Source organism: Scyliorhinus torazame, chromosome 5, assembly GCF_047496885.1.
Source record: "Scyliorhinus torazame isolate Kashiwa2021f chromosome 5, sScyTor2.1, whole genome shotgun sequence".
In the NCBI taxonomy this organism is placed as follows: Eukaryota; Metazoa; Chordata; class Chondrichthyes; order Carcharhiniformes; family Scyliorhinidae; genus Scyliorhinus; species Scyliorhinus torazame.
Genome location: NC_092711.1, coordinates 165102874 through 165120757, shown reverse-complemented (window position 1 = coordinate 165120757; position 17884 = coordinate 165102874). Strand labels below are relative to the sequence as shown.

General features: G+C 48.0%; 1 protein-coding gene across 3 annotated transcripts; it reads left to right on the top strand.

Annotated features, from left to right (window-relative positions):
• Positions 1-53: 53 nt before the first annotated feature.
• Positions 54-17209, top strand: LOC140420448 (uncharacterized). 3 transcript variants are annotated; one of them, XM_072504453.1, is made up of 2 exons: positions 54-233; positions 11163-17209. In XM_072504453.1, exon 2 carries the CDS (start codon positions 11530-11532, stop codon positions 12451-12453), a length of 924 nt encoding a protein of 307 aa, XP_072360554.1. In that variant the 5' UTR covers positions 54-233; positions 11163-11529; the 3' UTR covers positions 12454-17209. The 3 variants fall into 3 exon arrangements, with proteins under 3 accessions (XP_072360554.1, XP_072360555.1, XP_072360553.1); XM_072504454.1 differs by lacking the exon at positions 11163-17209 and adding an exon at positions 3603-5146; XM_072504452.1 differs by lacking the exon at positions 54-233 and adding an exon at positions 6933-10314.
• Positions 17210-17884: the final 675 nt, after the last annotated feature.

Genomic DNA, 17884 nt, shown 5'->3' with positions numbered 1-17884 from the left:
AATGAGTGGGTCGGAGCTGCTGTGTCTGCCGGACCTGCGCACTGGACCCTGAGACGTCACCGCGGATTCCTATGCGTGCATCAGAAAGTTGTTGACCAATGGGAAGAGTTGGTGAACCGGAAGGACTCTCTTCCCCATCCAATCAGCTCCCCCATTGTCTGAATGCGGAAGCTGGACACAGAGCAAAACTGGGGCCTCACACAGACTGAAAACGTCTCCTGTCTCCAACATCTGTGAGTAAAACACTTTCTTTTCTCCCCCTATACATTTTTTTCTCATTCTGAAGGGAAAGGAAGTGAATCCAGGGAGGGTGCAGACTCTGCAAAGCTTGGCCCAGGTCTCTCTCTCTCTTAAAGACATTGACACCCTTTGCTCCCTCAGCTTGACACATTTATTTGTCTGGCTAAAAGGATGGTCTCTTTCCTAATGTTCACAATTAAAGGGCTGGGTTCTCCAGGCAATGGCTGATATTTAAGGGGACAGTAAATTAATATCAGACAGACAAGTTTTGTGTTGTTATATGGTACAGATTAGATATGTTATTGATGATTCTGTAATAATGTACATTTATTATTATTTCTAGTCTTGTAATATTGTACTGTGGCGACGTTATATATTTCCAGTCATCTCTTCCCTCAGAGGGTTATTAGTCTCTAGATTTCTCTTCCACAGGGACCAGTGGGGTGTGGGGGTCATTGAATATATTCATGGATGAGGTGGACAGATTTGTAATAAGTTATTTTTGTAAATCATTCTTTAAACAATGAGTGCAACAGAGTAACAGAAAAAATGGTGGGAAATGGGCACAGAGCAGAACAAGAGATATTGCCAACATAAATACAAGCAACACACTGCAGAATTTTATTTTTTTAATTTAAAAATGTTTTCATTCCAGGTTTTTCAATAATTTTTACAAAACACTCCAAAAAGGAAAATAATACAATGAAAACAGGGCAATATGCCAACGAAACAAAACAACTTAACCCTCTAAACGATTAACAATTTAACACACATCTCAAAGCAAAATGGGGCATGCGCCCCTTACAAAAAGCAAAATAAGTCAGCCTGTCCCGTCCCCCCCCTCCCTCCTCCTCCCCCCCTCCCCCCACCCTCCCCCTGGGTTGCAGCTGCTGCTGACTTCCACCTAACGTTCCGCGAGAAAGTCAAGGAACGGTTGCGACCGCCCGGAGAACCGCTGCAAGGACCCTTGCAAGGCAAACTTTATCTTCTCCAACCTAAGAAACACCGCCATGTCATTGACCCAAGCCTCTACGCTTGGGGGCTTCGCGTCCCTCCAAATTAACAAGAGCCTTCTCCAGGCTACCAAGGAGGCAAAGGCCAGAACTCCGGCCTCTTTCGACTCCTGCACTCCTGGATCGTCCGATACCCCAAATATCGCTATCTTCTAGCTCGGTTTTACCCGAGTATCCAAGACCTTGGACATAGCCTTTACGAAGCCCTTCCAAAATTCCGTAAGCGCTGGGCATGTTCAAAACATATGGGCATGGTTTGCTGGGCTCCCCAAACACATCACACACCTGTCCTCTACCCCAAAAAAACTTACACATCCTCGCCCCCTGTCATATGTGCCCTGTGCATCACTTTAAACTGGATCAGGCTGAGCCTGGCACAACATGAGGAGGAATTGACCCTGCCCAGGGCATCAGCCCACAGGCCCTCATCCAGCTCCTCCTCCCACTTGCCCTTCAGCTCCTCCACCGAGGCTGCCTCCGCCTCCTGCAGCTCCTGGTATATCTCCGATATCTTACCCTCCCCGACCCACATGCCCGAAACCACCCTGTCCTGTATCCTTCGGGCAGGCAGCAGCGGGAATTCCCCTACCTGCTTTCTCACGAACGCCCGAACCTGCATATACCGAAAGGCATTTCCCGGAGGTGACCCAAATTTATCCTCCAGCGCCCTCAGACTGGCAAAAGTCACATCGATTAATAAATCCCCCATCCTTTTAATTCCCGCTCGGTGCCAGCTTTGGAAAACACATTGCAGAATTAATTTGGAACAGGATATTTGAGGGACCAGAGCCTCAAAATGAAATGCCAGATCAATTGAACAACCAGTTAACAGGTTAAAATAGTGAGTGGGGAAAGAGGGTAAGATTATATAAAAACAGAGAACAATTCAGTTTGTAAAATATTACAAACAGACTAACAGCATATACAAATTAAAATGAATAACACAACATAGATGACATAGAACTCCTACAGTGCAGAAGGCAATTCACCCCTCAAGTCTGCAGTGAGCCTCAAAAAGAACACTTCACTGAAGCCCACTCCCCATTCTATCCTCGTAACCCGGTGCATTGATCATGGTCAATCCACCTAACCTACACATCTTGGACACTAAGGGGCAATTTAGTGTGACCAATTCACTTTAGCACAGTGGAACCACCCTTTTGGCAATGGCACCACTCGGTTCTGCCATGATTAACGCTCGGATAATAGAAGAAAGATGATGGATAATAAGCACACGGCACATCTACCATAACTGAGATAAGATAATCCGAGTCCCTGGAACACTCGAGAAGAAGAAGACATTCAATTGGCGCTCACAGAATAACAACTCCCTTCAACAGGATAAAAGATAACAATTTCAGACAACAACACCATGATAGGGAAAGAGTCCGGATTAGAGCCTAAGTTAGTCTGAGCAGCAAATCATCGCTCCAATCCTAGCTCTTCAAGGATTTACCGAAGACCAAGGCAGTAGTCTGATTATTGAAAGACTTGACGGAGTTGTCGGATACAATTTTCAGGGTCACAGGATAAAGTGACATAATTCACTGTAAGGTGAGGTGGGAGCCAGGTCCCACCTCACCTTGCCCGTCTCCAGGACCCTCTGCTGATCTTTCAAGTTGTGGAAGTGAATGACCACAGGCCTGGGATGAAAACTATCCCTTGGTCTCAAAGACAGGATCCGATGCCCATTCTAATTGGAAACACCCAGGCTTCACATCCAGCTTGAGAAAACGTGGCAGCCAGTCCTCGAAGAACCTAACGGGAACCTGACTCTCCACATCTTCTGGCAGTTCTTTCTCTGACCCTCGGTTCTCCAAGTTCTCCAGGAGTCCACCACACCACTCAGCCGGTTTTCCAAGGATTAAATTCTGCCGAGGAGGCATCTTGCTCAACATTCAGGATTCTCTCTTCCGGATCATTGAGCCTCTTCATGGTGTTTTACAGCTCGGCTTCATGAGCTCACAGATATTGAGTCAGCTCACTCAGCCTCTGGTCAATAATACGGAGAATGTCGCTGACATAGATCGGCCAATGATCCCACAGAATAGACGAGCAGGCTCGATGGGCCGAATGGCCAACTGCAGCTCGTATTTGTTATGATCTCTGTGTCCAGGACAGGAAGCAGTGAGCATGGATCTGTCAATCAGCCTGAATCAGCACCTTCAGGAGAATTGGGAGGGTGAATATTAGATACAGCAGAGTGAGAATGCAGTGAGAGTGTGTGGGATGGAGATTTACAGCTTTGGGGAATGAGAGAGGAAAGAATGTTCTCCAGGAACTAGAATTGTCTGTTCTGAATTTCTATCCAGTGCTGACAATGATGTCTTTTGTAAATTGTTTTTACAGGATATTAGAAGAGGAGGAATTACAGACAGAAATCTCAACCGTAACCTCTCGATCTGACAGTCTCTCAATTCCTTGGAACTGAAAATCACCGGACATTGAATCTAGAAGGAGAAATGTTTGTCTTTTCTGTCGGCTTCAAAAGATTTTAAACATCAGTGTGACTGGAAAAGCACCGAGACACACACACCCGAGTGAGAGTGTTCCAGAGCACTGACTGCGGAAAGAGCTTTAACCAGTAACACAGCCTGAAAAAACATCATACCATTCACAGTGGGGAGAGACCGTACACGTGTTGTGTGTGTGGACGAGGTTTCAACTGATCGACAAACCTGGAGAGACACGAGGAAACACGCACCCTGGAGAAACGGTGGAAATGCGGGGACTGTGGGAAGAGATTCAGGGCTTCATCTCTACTGGAAACTCATCGGCGCAGTCACACTGGGGAGAGGCTGTTCATCTGCTCTGTTTGTGGGAAGGGATTCATTCAGTTATCCGCCCTGCGGACACACCAGCGAGTTCACACTGGGGAGAGGCCGTTCACCTGTTCTCAGTGTGGGAAGGGATTCACTCGGTTAGGCAACCTGCAGATGCATCAGCAAGTTCACACTGGGGAGAGGCCAATCATCTGCTCTCCATGTGGGAAGGGATTCACTCGGTTAGACAACCTGCGGATACATCAGCGAGTTCACACTGGGGAGAGGCCGTTCACCTGCTCTCAGTGTGAGAAGGGATTCACTGCTTCATCGAGCCTGCTGAAACACCAGCGAGTTCACAGTGGAGAGAGGCCGTTCACCTGCTCTCAGTGCGAGAAGGGATTCACTACTTCCTCGAGCCTGCTGTCTCACCAGCGAGTTCACACTGGGGAGAGGCCATTCATCTGCTCTCAGTGTGGGAAGGGATTCACTCGGTTAGACAGCCTGCGGATACATCAGGGAGTTCACACTGAGGAGAGGCCGTTCACCTGCTCTCAGTGTGAGAAGAGATTCACTCAATCATCCGACCTGCAGAAACACCAGCGAGTTCACACTGGGGAGAGGACGTTCACCTGCTTTCAGTGTGAGAAGGGATTCGCTCGGTTAAAGAACCTGCAGATACATCAGCGAGTTCACACTGGGGAGAGGCCGTTCACCTGCTCTCGGTGTGAGAAGAGATTCGCTCGGTTATCCAACCTGCAGATACATCAGCGAGTTCACACTGGGGAGAGGCCGTTCACCTGCTCTCAGTGTGAGAAGGGATTCACTCAGTTATCCCACCTGCAGAGACACCAGCGGGTTCACACAGGGGAGAAGGCGTTAACCTGCTCTTAGTGAGAGAAGAGATTCAGATATCCATACACCCTGCAGGAACAGTAGCAAGTTCACACCTGGAAGAGGCCATTCACCTGCTCTTAGCAGGGGAAACATTCAATGATCCGGAGACACTAGCGAGTTAATTCTGGGGGGAGACCATTCATCTGCCCTCAATGTGGGGAGGGATTTTGTGATTCATCGCATCTGTTGTGACTCCCAACAAGTTCACAATAAATTACAGATGTTGGCTCCGTTGTTATTGTTTCTGCTCTCACTGACATCCAGGACTGCATTTTGTTCATTCTGCCATCTGGTGAATGGTGATGATTGGAGGGTTTCTTTCTGCTGGACTGGTCGGTCTAACACCTCTGCCTCCGGTGGGCTGACCATTTTTGAGGCTAGTTGCGATTTCCTGGTTCCAAGTTTGACGAGGAGCACAGAATGAAAAGGTGTTTGCACGTTGGAAGATATTTAGTTCCCAAAGCAGCCATGTTGCCATGAAGATGGGCTATGGTGGTTACAGGGTTCTTTTGCCTAATTTACCTGGGTGTTTCCCGCAGAAGGAAACTGTCACGGTATGAGGGGCAAGTTGTCTGGTTGATTGGGAAATTACAATAAACGTACCACGGAAAGTGGCAACGCAAGTGGATAAGTTAGCCAAGAAGGCATACGGCCTGCTTGTTCAGCACGGTAGCATAGTGGTTAGCACAATTGTTTCACAGCTCCAGGGTCCCAGGTTCGATTCCCAGCGTGGGTCACTGTCTGTGCGGAATCTGCACATTCTCCCCGTGTGTGCGTGGGTTTCCCCCGAGTGCCCCGGTTTCCTCCCGCAGTCCAAACATGTGCAGGTTCGGTGGATTGGCTATGCTAAATTGCCCTTAGTGACCAAAATTGCACTTCGTGTTGGGTGGGGTTACTGGGTTATGGGGATAGGGTGGAGGTGTCACCTTAAGTAGGGTGCTCTTTCCAAGAGCCGGTGCAGAATCGATGGGCCAAATGGCCTCCTTCTGCACTGTAAATTCTATGATTCTATGGTTGTCTTCATTGGTCAGGGCATTGAGTATAAAAATTGACAAGTCATGCTGCAGCTGTACAGAACCTTAGTTAGGCCACACGTGGAATATTGCCTCCAATTCTGGTCACCACATTACCAAAAGGATATGGAGGCTTTGGAGAGAGTACAGAGGAGGTTTACCAGGATGTTGCCTGGCCTGGAGGGCATTAGCTGTCAGGAGAGGTTGGATAAATTCGGATTCGAAACTCGAGCGACGGAGGTTGAGGGACGACCTGATAAAAGTTTACAAAATTATGAGTGGCACGGACAGAGTGGATAGTCAGAAGCTTTTCCCAGGTTGGAAAAGTCAATTACCACGTGACATAGGTTTAAGGTGCGAGGGGCAACGTTTTAAAAACATTTTATTGAGGCATTTATGCTTTTATAACAATAAGCGATACAAATGTAAACATAGTTCAGTGCGTAAACATCCCTCCATCTCCCACTGCTCCCGCCTACTCTAGACACAACATAGCCGAACTCCCCCCCCCCCCCCCCACACACACACTTTATTGCCTCTGCTGACAGTTTAGTTTTCTCTGAAGGAATCGATAAACGGCTGCCACCTCCGAACGAACCCTAACGTTGATCCTCTCAGGGTGAACTTAATTTTCTCAAGTCTAAGAAACCCGGCCATGTCGCGAACCCAAACCTGATTTCGGGGGCTTTGAGTCCCTCGATGCTAACAATATCCGTCTCCGGGCTACCAAGGAGACAAAGGCCAAACCGTCAGCCTCTCTCTCCCCCTGAACTCCCGGATCTTCCGAAACTCCAAAAATCGCCACCTCTGGACTTGGCGCCACCCTTGTTTTTAGCATAATGGACATGACATCCGCAAATCCCTGCCAGTGTCCCCTAAGCTTCGGGCATGCCCAAAGCATGTGGACATGGTATGCGGGCCCTCCCGCGCACTTCACACACCTGTCCTCTATCCCAAAAAATTTGCTCATCCGGGACACCATCATGTGTGTCCGATGAACCACCTTGAATTGTGTCAGGCTGAGCCTGGCACATGATGAGGACGTGTTGACTCTGTTCAGAGCATCCTCCCACAGACCCGCCTCTACCTCCCCTCCCAACTCATCTTCCCATTTATGCTTTAGCTCACCTAACTGGGTTTCCCCCATTCCATACGTTCTCTGTAAATTTCTGAAACCTCCCCCTCCCCCACCCCCGTTCCAGAAACCACCTTGTCCTGTATCCCCTGTGGCGGTAGAAGCGGAAAGGTCGAAACCTGCTTTCGCGCAAAATCCCTTATCTGCAGATATCAAAACCCATTCCCTCCCGGCAATTCAAACTCCTCCAAATCCTCTAAACATGGAAAGCTTCCTTCAATAAATAGATTCCCTAGCCTCTCAATCCCTGCTCTCTGCCACCTCCGAAACCCTCCATCCAGCATCCCCGGGACAAACCAATGGTTGCCACAAATTGGAGCCCACACCGATGCTCCCCCCACTCCCGTATGCTTCCGCCACTGCCCCCAAACTCTCAGAGCCGCCACTGCCACTGGGTTTGTGAAGTACGGGGCTGGGGAGAACGGCAGAGGAGCCGTTACCAATGCCCCAAACTTGTGCCCTTACATGATTCCACCTCTACCCACTCCCACACTGACCCTTCACCCGCGACCCACCTCCTGATCATGGCAATATTTGCCGCCCAGTAGTAGTTACAAAGGTTTGGCAGCACCCCCACCCCCGCCCCCGCCCGGCTCCGCTCTAACAGCACCTTCTTTACTTGCGGGGTTTTACCCGCCCACACACAACCAGAAATCACCCTGTTCACCCGCTTAAAAAAGGCCTTTGGTATAAAAATAGGGAGACACTGGAAAACAAACAGAAATCTCGGGAGGACTGTCATTTTTACGGTCTGTACCCTCCCCGCCAGTGACAACGGGAGCCTGTCCCACCTCCGAACGTCCTCTTTCTTTGTTCGACTAACGGGGTCAAATTTAATTGATGTCACTGCTCCCATCCCCGTGACACCTGAATTCCCAAGTAACGGAAACTCCCACCATTTTAAATGGCAGTTCCCCCAGTCTCCTCTCCTGCCCGCTCGCCTGGATCACAATCTTCCTAACGACCTTGGCCTTAAACAGGATACCCCCACCCCCCCATGACCGCTTTCAGAGCCTCCCAAACCACCGATGAAATGCTGAGCAGAATCTGAGTTGACACCTTGAACCACAATGTCTGAAGAATGGATCTGTGGCCTCATTCTGCTCCTATATTTTATGACCTTATGAAAGGGGGAGACATTGATTTGCTCCCAGATGTTGCCCAGAGGAGGAAGTTTTAGTCTGAAACTTATTGTACAACCTCCACATTGTGACATCACAAAGAAACTCGTCCTCTAAATCAGCCAATAGGAATAAATCCGCTCCGCGGTGACGTCACTGCCCAGCGCGCAGACGCGGGAGTCCCGCCCCTACCCATTGTTCCCCTCCCCCACATATCCTCGAGACAAGGTTTCCAGGCAACCGGCTGACAGTTCCGGCCGTCGGTTCTCTACCCCTCCCCTGACCCAGGACTGCGCATGACTGAGGGAAGGGGGCGCTCACTTCCGCTGACCTGACTGCGAACGTGTTGCCCAGTAGGAAGATTGGAGGGCCGGAAAGATTCTGCTCCTCTACCAATCAGAGCTCCCCCATTGTCTCAATGCGGAAGCTGGACATGGAGGTTTCTCCCGAGCAAGTTCCTCCAACCCTGAATGAGCTTGAGCTTCAGACAGACTGAACCTTCCTCCTGTCTTCAACATCTGAGTAAAACACTTTCTTTTCTCCCTCATTCCATTTATTGTCTCATTCTGACCTTCAATTGGTCACTTGCAGCAACTGAAGGGAAAGGAAGTGAATCCAGGGAGGGTGCAGACTCTGGAGAGCTTGGCCCAGGTCTCTCTCTCTGGCTGTCTGAAAGACATTGACATCCTTTGCTCTCTCAGCTTGACACATTTATTTGTCTGGCTAAAATGATGGTCTCTTTCCTAATGTTCACAATTAAAGGGCTGGTTTCCCCAGGAGATGGCTGACAATAAAGGGAACAGTAAACAGGACAAATCAAACCCAACCAATTACTTCCCTGTCGGAATACTCTCCACCATCAGCAAAGTGATGGAAGGAGTTATTAATAGCGCTATCAAGTGGTACTTACTCAGCAAAACCTGCTCACAGACGCTCAGTTTGGGTCCAACCAGGGTCACTCAGCTCCTGACCTCATTACAGCCTTGGTTCAAACATGAACAAAAGAGCTGAATGCCAGAGGTGAGGTGAGAGTGACTGCCCTTGGTATCAAGGCAGCATTTGACCGACTGTGGCATCAAGGAGCCCCAGCTAAACTGGAGTCAATGGGAATCGGAGAAAACTCTCCGCTGGTTGGAGTCATACCTGGCACAAAGGAAGATGGTTGTGGTGGTTGGAGGTCAATCATCTCAGCTCCAGGAGTTCCTCAGGGCACACTCCTAGGCCCAACCATCTTTAGCTACCTCATCAATGACCTCCCTTTCATCATAAGGTGAGAAGTGGGGATGTTTGTGGATGACTGCACAATGTTCAGCACCATTCGTGACTCCTCAGATAATGAAGCAGTCCATGTCCAAGTGCAGCATGCCCTGCACAGTATCCAGATGTTGACTGATAAGTGGCAAGTTACATTTGTGCTACACAAGTGCCAGGCAATGACCATCTCCGACAAAGGAGGATCTAACCACCGCCCCTTGACATTCAGTGGCATTAGCATTGCTGAATCCTCCACAACCAACATCCTGAGGGTTATCATTGATCAGAAACTGAACTGGACTAGCCATATTAATATGGTGGCCACCAGGGCAGGCCAAAGACTACAGCGAGTAACGCACCTCCTGACCCCCAAAGCCTGTCCACAAGGCACAAGTCAGGCATATAATAGAATAATCGCTACTTGCCTGGTTGAGTGCAGCTCCAACAACACTCAAGATGCTGCTCTACACCATCCAGAACAAAGCAGCCTGCTTGACTGCTCCCCATTTCATGAATATTCAAACACTCCACCACCGATAACCAGTAGCAGCCGTGTATACCATCTACAATGTGCACTGCAGTAACTCACCAAGGTTCCTCCGTCAGCACCTTCCAAACCCACGACTACTACTATCTAGAAGGACAAGAGCAGCAGATACCTGGGAACCCCACTACCTGGAGGTTCACTCACCAGATGGACTTGGAAATATATCGCCCTTCCTTCATTGTTGCTGGGGCAACATCCTGGAACTCCTTCCCTGTCAGCACAGGGGATGTACCTACAACTCGAGGACTGCAGCGATTCAAGAAGGCAACTCATCACCACCTTCTGAATGGATGGGCAATAAATGCTGGCTGAACCAGCGACTCTCACATCCCGTAAATGAATTTGAATTTTTTAAATATCGGACAGAGATATATCTAGTGTTACGTGGAATGTATTAGATATATTATTGATGGTTCTGTAACAAAATACATGTATTATTATTTCTAGTTTTGTAATATAGTACTGTACCTACGTTATATATTTCCAGTCATACAATCATTGCAGCACTGACGGAATCCATTTATGAACTCGAGTCAATGCTGACTCTCTGTACAGCAATCCAGTTAGTCCCATTCCCAATCGACATCCCTGTTCCCCTGCAAGTTTATTTTCTTCAAGTGACTATCCTATTTTATTTTAAATTATTGATCATCTGGACTTCCACAACCCTTGTGGGCAGTGAGTTCCCTGTCATGACCACTCCATGACTAAATAAAATTCTTCCTCAGAATTTCCCTATCTCGAATCAGTAAATGTACTTATATGGAGATTCTCTACTCTTGTACAGGTTTTAGTGAGTTTAGATTTGTTGATCAGCACCTTCAGGAAAATTGGGAGGGAAAGTAAGTGAATACAGTCTGTATATTACACACATTTTTCATCCAGTGATATAGACATATATCTGTCTGGCAGCCTGCATGAAGATTTTCAGGTCTCTGTGTCCAGGACAGGAAGCAGAGAGCTTGGATCTGTCAATCAGCCTGAATCAGCACCTTCAGGAGAATTGGGAGGGTGAATATCAGATACAGCAGAGTGAGAATGGAGGGAGAGTGTGTGGGATTGAGATTTAGAGCATTTCAGCGAAAGAGAGAGGAAAGAATGTTTGATATAAACTAGAATTGTCTGTTCTAAGTTTCTATCCTGTACTGACAATGATTACCATTGTAAAATCTGTTTGCAGGAAGTTCGAACGAGAGGAGTTTGAGGCCGATACCTCAAAGTAAATATCACGTCAAGAACTGACTGAGTCACTCAATTCTTGGGAACTGAAGATCATCGGCCTTTGAGTCTAGAAGGAGAAATGTTTGTCTATTCTGTCTGCTTCAAGAGATTTTAAACATCAGTGCGTCTGGAAAAGCACTGAGACAGACACACACACCCGTGTGAGACTGTTACAGAGCACTGACTGTGGAAAGAGCTTTAACCAGTGACACAGCCTGAAAAAATACTACGCCATTCACAGCAGAGAGAGACTATATAGGTGTTCTGTGTGTGGACCAGGCTTCAACTGATCGTCCAACGTGGTGAGACGCAAGATCATCCGGACCATGGAGAAACCATGGAAATGTGAGGATTGTGGAAAGGGGTTCAAAGGTCCGTATGGACTGGAAAGGCATCAACGCAGTCACACTGGAGCGAGGCCGTTCACCTGCTCTGTGTGTGAGACAGGATTCACAGCCCCGTGCCAGCTGGAAAGGCATCAACGCAGTCACACTGGAGAAAGGCCTTTCACCTGCTCTCAGTGTGAAAAGGGATTCACTGACATTGGCAACCTGCGGAGACATGAAAGAGTTCACACTGGAGAGAGGCCTTTCACCTGCTCTCAGTGTGAAAAGGGATTCACTGACATTGGTAGCCTGCGGAGACACGAACGAGATCACACTGGAGAGAGGCCTTTCACCTGCTCTGACTGTGGGAAGGAATTCACTCGGTTATTCCACCTGCAGAGACACCATCGAGTTCACACTGGGGAGAGGCCGTTCACCTGCACTGTGTGTGGGAAGGAATTCACTCAGTTACCCAACCTGCAGAGACACCAGAGAGTTCACACCGGGGAGAGGCCGTTCATCTGCACTGTGTGTGATAAGGGATTCACTCGGTTATCCCACCTGCAGAGACACCAGAGCGCTCACACTGGGGAGAGGCCATTCACCTGCACTGTGTGTGATAAGGGATTCACTCGCTTACCCCACCTGCAGAACCACCAGCGAGTTCACACCGGGGAGAAGCCGTTCATCTGCAATGTGTGTGATATGGGATTCACTCAATTATCCAGCCTGCTGAAACACAATGTCACTCACACCAAGAGCAGGCCCTTTAAATGCTCTGAATGCAGGAGGGGTTTCAAAAGCTCACAGCTACTGATGTCCCACCAGCGCGTTCACTCTGAGGAGAGACCGTTCACTTCTCCGACTGGAAAAAGCTTCACTCGGTCATCACTTGCTGAACCACAATGTCACTCACAGCAATGAGAGACCCTTTAAATGCTCCGACTGTGGGAGTGGATTTAAAAGCTCTCGGGTACTGAGGGAACACCAGCGCATTCACACTGAGGAGAGACCGCTCAGCTGCTCTCACTGCACAAAGAGATTTCAAACATCATCCACATTGCGGAGACACCAGCGAGTTCACACTGGAAAGAAGCCATTCACCTCTCACTGTGGGGAGGGATTCAGTCAGTCGTCCAACATGCGGAGACACCAAAGGGTTCACAAGTGATGACTGGTTAGATTCTGCTATTATTCCTGCTGTTAATCACATCCAGGACTGAACCTGGAGTGGGTGAAGGAGTTTGCCTCCTCGTCAACTCCTCCTGATGCTCGGATGTGGCGACCCTGGTGAACTACTGCTCCCCGGACCTGGAATACCCGACTGTGAAGTACAGTCCATACTGCCTTCCACGGAGTTCACTTCTGCCATCATCACGGCGGTCTACATCCCACCCCAGGCGGAAGTGAAGAAGGCCCTTGATGAATTGTAACCGCTATAAATAACAATGACGCAGAATACCTGGCGGCCTTGTTCATCGTGGCCGGGGACTTTAACCAGGCCAACCTCAAGTGTACTGCCAAAATTCCACCAACACATCTCCTGTCCCGACAGGGGCCCCAACATCCTTGACCACTGCCACACAAACATCAAGGGCGCCTGATGATCCATCCCCTGACCGCATTTCGTAAAATTGGACCACGATATGGTGCTCCTTCTCCCAGCATACAAGCAGAAACTTAAGCAGGAGAATCCGTTTAAGAAGGTTGATGCAACGGAAGAGCTCCTACGCGACTGCTTAGTGTCAGTGGACTGGTCCATATTCAAGAACAAGGGCAGCATGGTAGCACAAGTGGATAGCACTGTGGCTTCACAGCACCAGGGTCCCAGGTTCGATTCCTTGCTGGGTCACTGTCTGTGCGGAGTCTGCACGTTCTCCCTGTTTCTGCGTGGGTTTCCTCCGGGTGCTCCGGTTTCCTCCCAAAGACTTGCAGGTTAGGTGGATTGGCCATGATAAATTGCCCTTGGTGACCAAAAAAGGTTAGGAGGGGTTATCGGGTTACAGGGATAGGGTGGAAGTGAGGGCTTAAGTGGGTTGGTGTAGACCCGATGGGTCGAATGGCCTCCTTCTGCACTGTATGTTCTATGTTAACTCAGCAGCCAACCTAGACGAGTATGCCAGCACCGTCACAGACTTCATCAGTAAATGTGTAGAAGATTGCGTGCAAAAGAAGGTAGTCTGTACGTTACCCAACCAGAATCCATGGTTTCATTGGGAGGTTCACTCCCGACTGAAGGTGTTCAAGGCAGGCAACCCTGACATATTCAAGAAATCTATATATGACCTCCGCAAAGCCATCAGGAACTCCAAGTGACAATACCAAACTAATCTTGAGTCGCAGACTAACGACAGGGACTCTCATTGGTTGTGCCAGGTCATGCACCCAGATCCTGCACTGACCCACTGGCAGGTGTGTTTGCGGACATCCTCAATCTCTCCCTCCTCCGTTCCAAGGTTCCCATCGGCTTCAAGAAGACCACCATCATACCGGTGCCAAAGAAGAACCAGGCAACGTGCCTTAATGGCTACCATCCGGTGGCCTTGACATCAATCATTATGAATTGCTTCGAGATGTTGGACACATCAACTCCATACTCGCAGCATTCCTTGATCCACTGCAATTCGCATACCGCCACAACCGGCAGATGCCATCTCCCTGGCCCTATACTCGCCCCCGAAGCATCTCGACACCAAGGACTCCTACGTCAGACTCCTATTCATTGACTACAGCTCCGCCTTCAACGCCATAATCCCAGCCAAGCTCATATCAAAACTCCAAAACTTCGGACTAGGCTCCTCCCTCTGCACTGGATCCTCGACTTTCTGACCCACAGACCACAATCAGCAAAGATAAACAACAACACCTCCTCCATGATAGTTCTCAATTCAGGAGCCCCGCAAGGCTGCACTGCCTATACACAAATACGACTGCATGGCAAAATTTAGCTCCAAATCCATCCACATGTTTGCTGATGACACGACTGTAGTGGTTCGGATCACGAACATGTCCATGATAGTCCTCAATACCGGGGCCCACAAGGCTGCGTACTTAGCCCCCTACTACGCTCGTTATACACACACACGACTGTGTGGCAAAATCTGTTCCCGCTCCATCTACAAGTTTGCTGATGACACGACGTAATGGGTCGGATATCAAACAACGATGAGTCAGAGTCCAGGAGAGAGATAGAGAACCTAGTGGCATGGTGTAATAACAATCTCTCCCTCAATGTCAGCAAAACTAAGGAGCTGGTCATTGACTTCAGGAAGCAAAGTATCGTACACACCCCTGTCTGCATTAATGGGGCTGAGGTGGAGATGGTTAGCAGCTTCAAATTCTGAGGTGTGCACATCACCAGCATTCTGTCCTGGTCCACCCACATCGACGCTACGACCAAGAAACATATACTTAGGAAACTAAGGAAATTCAGCATGTCCACACCGATTGCCACATGGGCGGCACGGTAACACATGGTTAGCATTGTTGCTTCACAGCGCCAGCGTCCCAGGTTTGATTCCCACTTGGGTCATTGTCTGTGCAGAGTATGCATGTTCTCCCCGTGTCTGCGTGGGTTTCCTCCGGGTGCTCCGGTTTCCTCCCACAAGTCCCGAAAAACATGCTTGTCAGGTGAATTGGACATTCTGAATTCTCCCTCAGTGAACCCGAACAGGCGCCAGAGTGTGACGACTAAGAGATTTTCACAGTAACTTCATTGCAGCGTTAACGTAAGCCTACTTGTGACAATTATGAAGATTATCATTGACTTTTACCAATTATTACAGGTGCACCAACTTTTACAGGAGCACCATAAAAAACATCTTATCTGGCTGCATCATAGCTTGTGTTTCATAGTTTCATAGAATTTACAGTGCAGAAAGAAGCCATTTGGCCCATCGAGTCTGCACCGGCTCTTGGAAAGAGCACCCCACCCAAGGTGTTATGGGCCAGTGTTCAGAAAACTCCAAAGTATATCATGGAGTTCACCTGACCTACAATTGTTTATTGATTTTGGTTCCGATGAGTACAAGGGCTGCCTTTCAGGTGTTATTCAACAGAGGCCTTAACCACTTTTAATCAAAACAAGAATTATTCTCCGAATTTAGTTAATATTTTTATAAACACACACAGTAAGCATTTTTCTCAATTACAAACATAAATACCCCACACAGCTACAGTAATCTATGTATAACCCTTAATAAATTCCCCCCTTTAACTGTTCCAATTTAATAACAAGATCCATAAACCAGTACCTCCTTTTCAAAGGTGTGGTCCAGCACACAGCACTCAAGACCTGGTATGGATGCTCTTGTTTCCTTTCCAAAACAGCAGGTTTGAATTCCTTCCAGAAAGCAATTATTTCTTTTCAAGTTATCAAGCCGCCTGGAAACAGCTTTTAAAATAAAGATAGAGAGAGAGGCCAAAATACTCCTCTTTCTGAGTACAGCAGCCAAAAATGTGAGAACGAAAGCAGAAAGCTCAGAGACACAAAACAGCCCTAAACCAAAGCGAAAGTAAAACCAACTCCCAGAGCCACAGCCCAGCTCCACCCACACAATGACATCACAGAAGCCATGTGATAAGACAAAAACATTTCTTAAAGGGACACTCCCATGACACTTGGTATGGCAACTGCCCAGCCCAAAACTGTAAGAAACTACAGAGAGTTGTGAACACAATCCAGTCCCTCACATGAACCCGCCTCCCGTTCATTGACTCTGTCTACCCCTCCCGCTGCTTTGGGAAAGCGGGCAGCAAAATCAAAGACCCTCCCACCGAGGTTATTCTCTTTTCCAATCTCTTCCATTGGGCAGGAGATACAAAAGTCTGAGAACTTGCAATAACAGATTCAAAACAGCTTCTTCCCCGCTGTTACCAGATTCTGGAATGACCCTCTTATGGACTGAACTGATCTCTCCACACACCTTCTCTACTGAGTAGCACGACACTCCGTATGCTTCACCCGATGTCTACGTATTTATATTATGTATTTATCATATGGCCTATGTTTTCTCATGTATAAAATGATCTGCCTGTATTGTACACAGAACAATACGTTTCACTTTACCTCGGTGCACGTGAATAAATTTAATCAAATCAAACTTTGTTCATTCTGACACTTGGTGAAGTGGGAGGGTCAGAGGGTTTCTTGCTGCTAGATTGGCTGGTCTAATGGCTTTGCTTCCAGTGGATTATGATCTTTGAGCCTGGGGGAGAACACATTTCCACTGGAATGATCCACAAAGGCTGAAGTACATTTATTTTATCCTGGATAGTAAATACTGTTATTCCCCCACCACAGGTGGATCTAAAATAAACCAGATGGGTTTTTACAACTATCGACAATGCTCTCATGGTCATCGATGACTTTTAATTCCAGATTTTGTATTAATTTAAATTTCACCATCTGCCGAACCTGGATCCCTATCGCATTACCCTGGGTCTCTGGATTACTGATCTGGCTATTGTTTTCCGAGATGTGTTTTGTGAGAGATGAAGTCACTGTAGCCGTTTTCGAGTTGTTTCTTTTACGTCCTGTACTTTCCCACTAACCTGCAGACAAAACAGCTGCAACTGTACTGTGTATAAACGTGTGTTATTGTAACTACTCCTTGAGATGATTCGATTCGCTGAAGCATTCCCTGCATGTTTGTAATAAAGATTCCTAAACTTTAACCAACTCTAGACTCCGAGTGACATTTGTCCCACAACAGTCTGGTGTCAGGAACAGGATCCACTGACGGCTCTAATTAAAGGAAAGTCCCCGTGGACAGCAGATACCGGGGTGAGTATTGTTTGTTTTATACCACCCGTGTTTAGTTCAGTCTGACTGACCACTGGGGACTCCTCAGAACCTCAGGGATCTGTTTCTGGTCTGTTTCTTTGACATCCATTCAATGTAATTTCAATAACTGGAACATTTCAGGCAGGGAATTATCGGTTTTACACCAAGGATATGTTTGGGGGCGATGCTGAAGTCCCCGTGACTGAGAGGGTTTTGTAGCTGCTGACAAATGAGGGGATAAAGCCGTACGGGAGGTGAAACAGAAAGAGTTAGGCAGTTGGACAGAGTTTGGCGTGTGTTCAGAGGTCCCAGATAGGGGTCAGCCAGCATCATCACATCGATGGATCTGCACAGAAAAGGTCCAACCAGATGGAACTTATAAGGCCCAAGGTGAGGTTAGTGGTGCGGGGATTTGAAGAAGCTTTGGGAGATAAAGAGGTCAGAGTGGACTCACCCACAGCAGGAAAGGTAATTTTGAAATTTCTTTGGTCCTTTTCGTGACATTTTCTCGGAACGTTCAGTCAAGAAACATAAAAGCTGCATTTGCGCTGGGGGATCACCTCCAGAGGG

Excerpts from the sequence above, each read along its gene's own strand:
- LOC140420448 (XM_072504453.1), top strand. The coding sequence starts at position 11,530 with ATGGAGAAACCATGGAAATGTGAGGATTGTGGAAAGGGGTTCAAAGGT.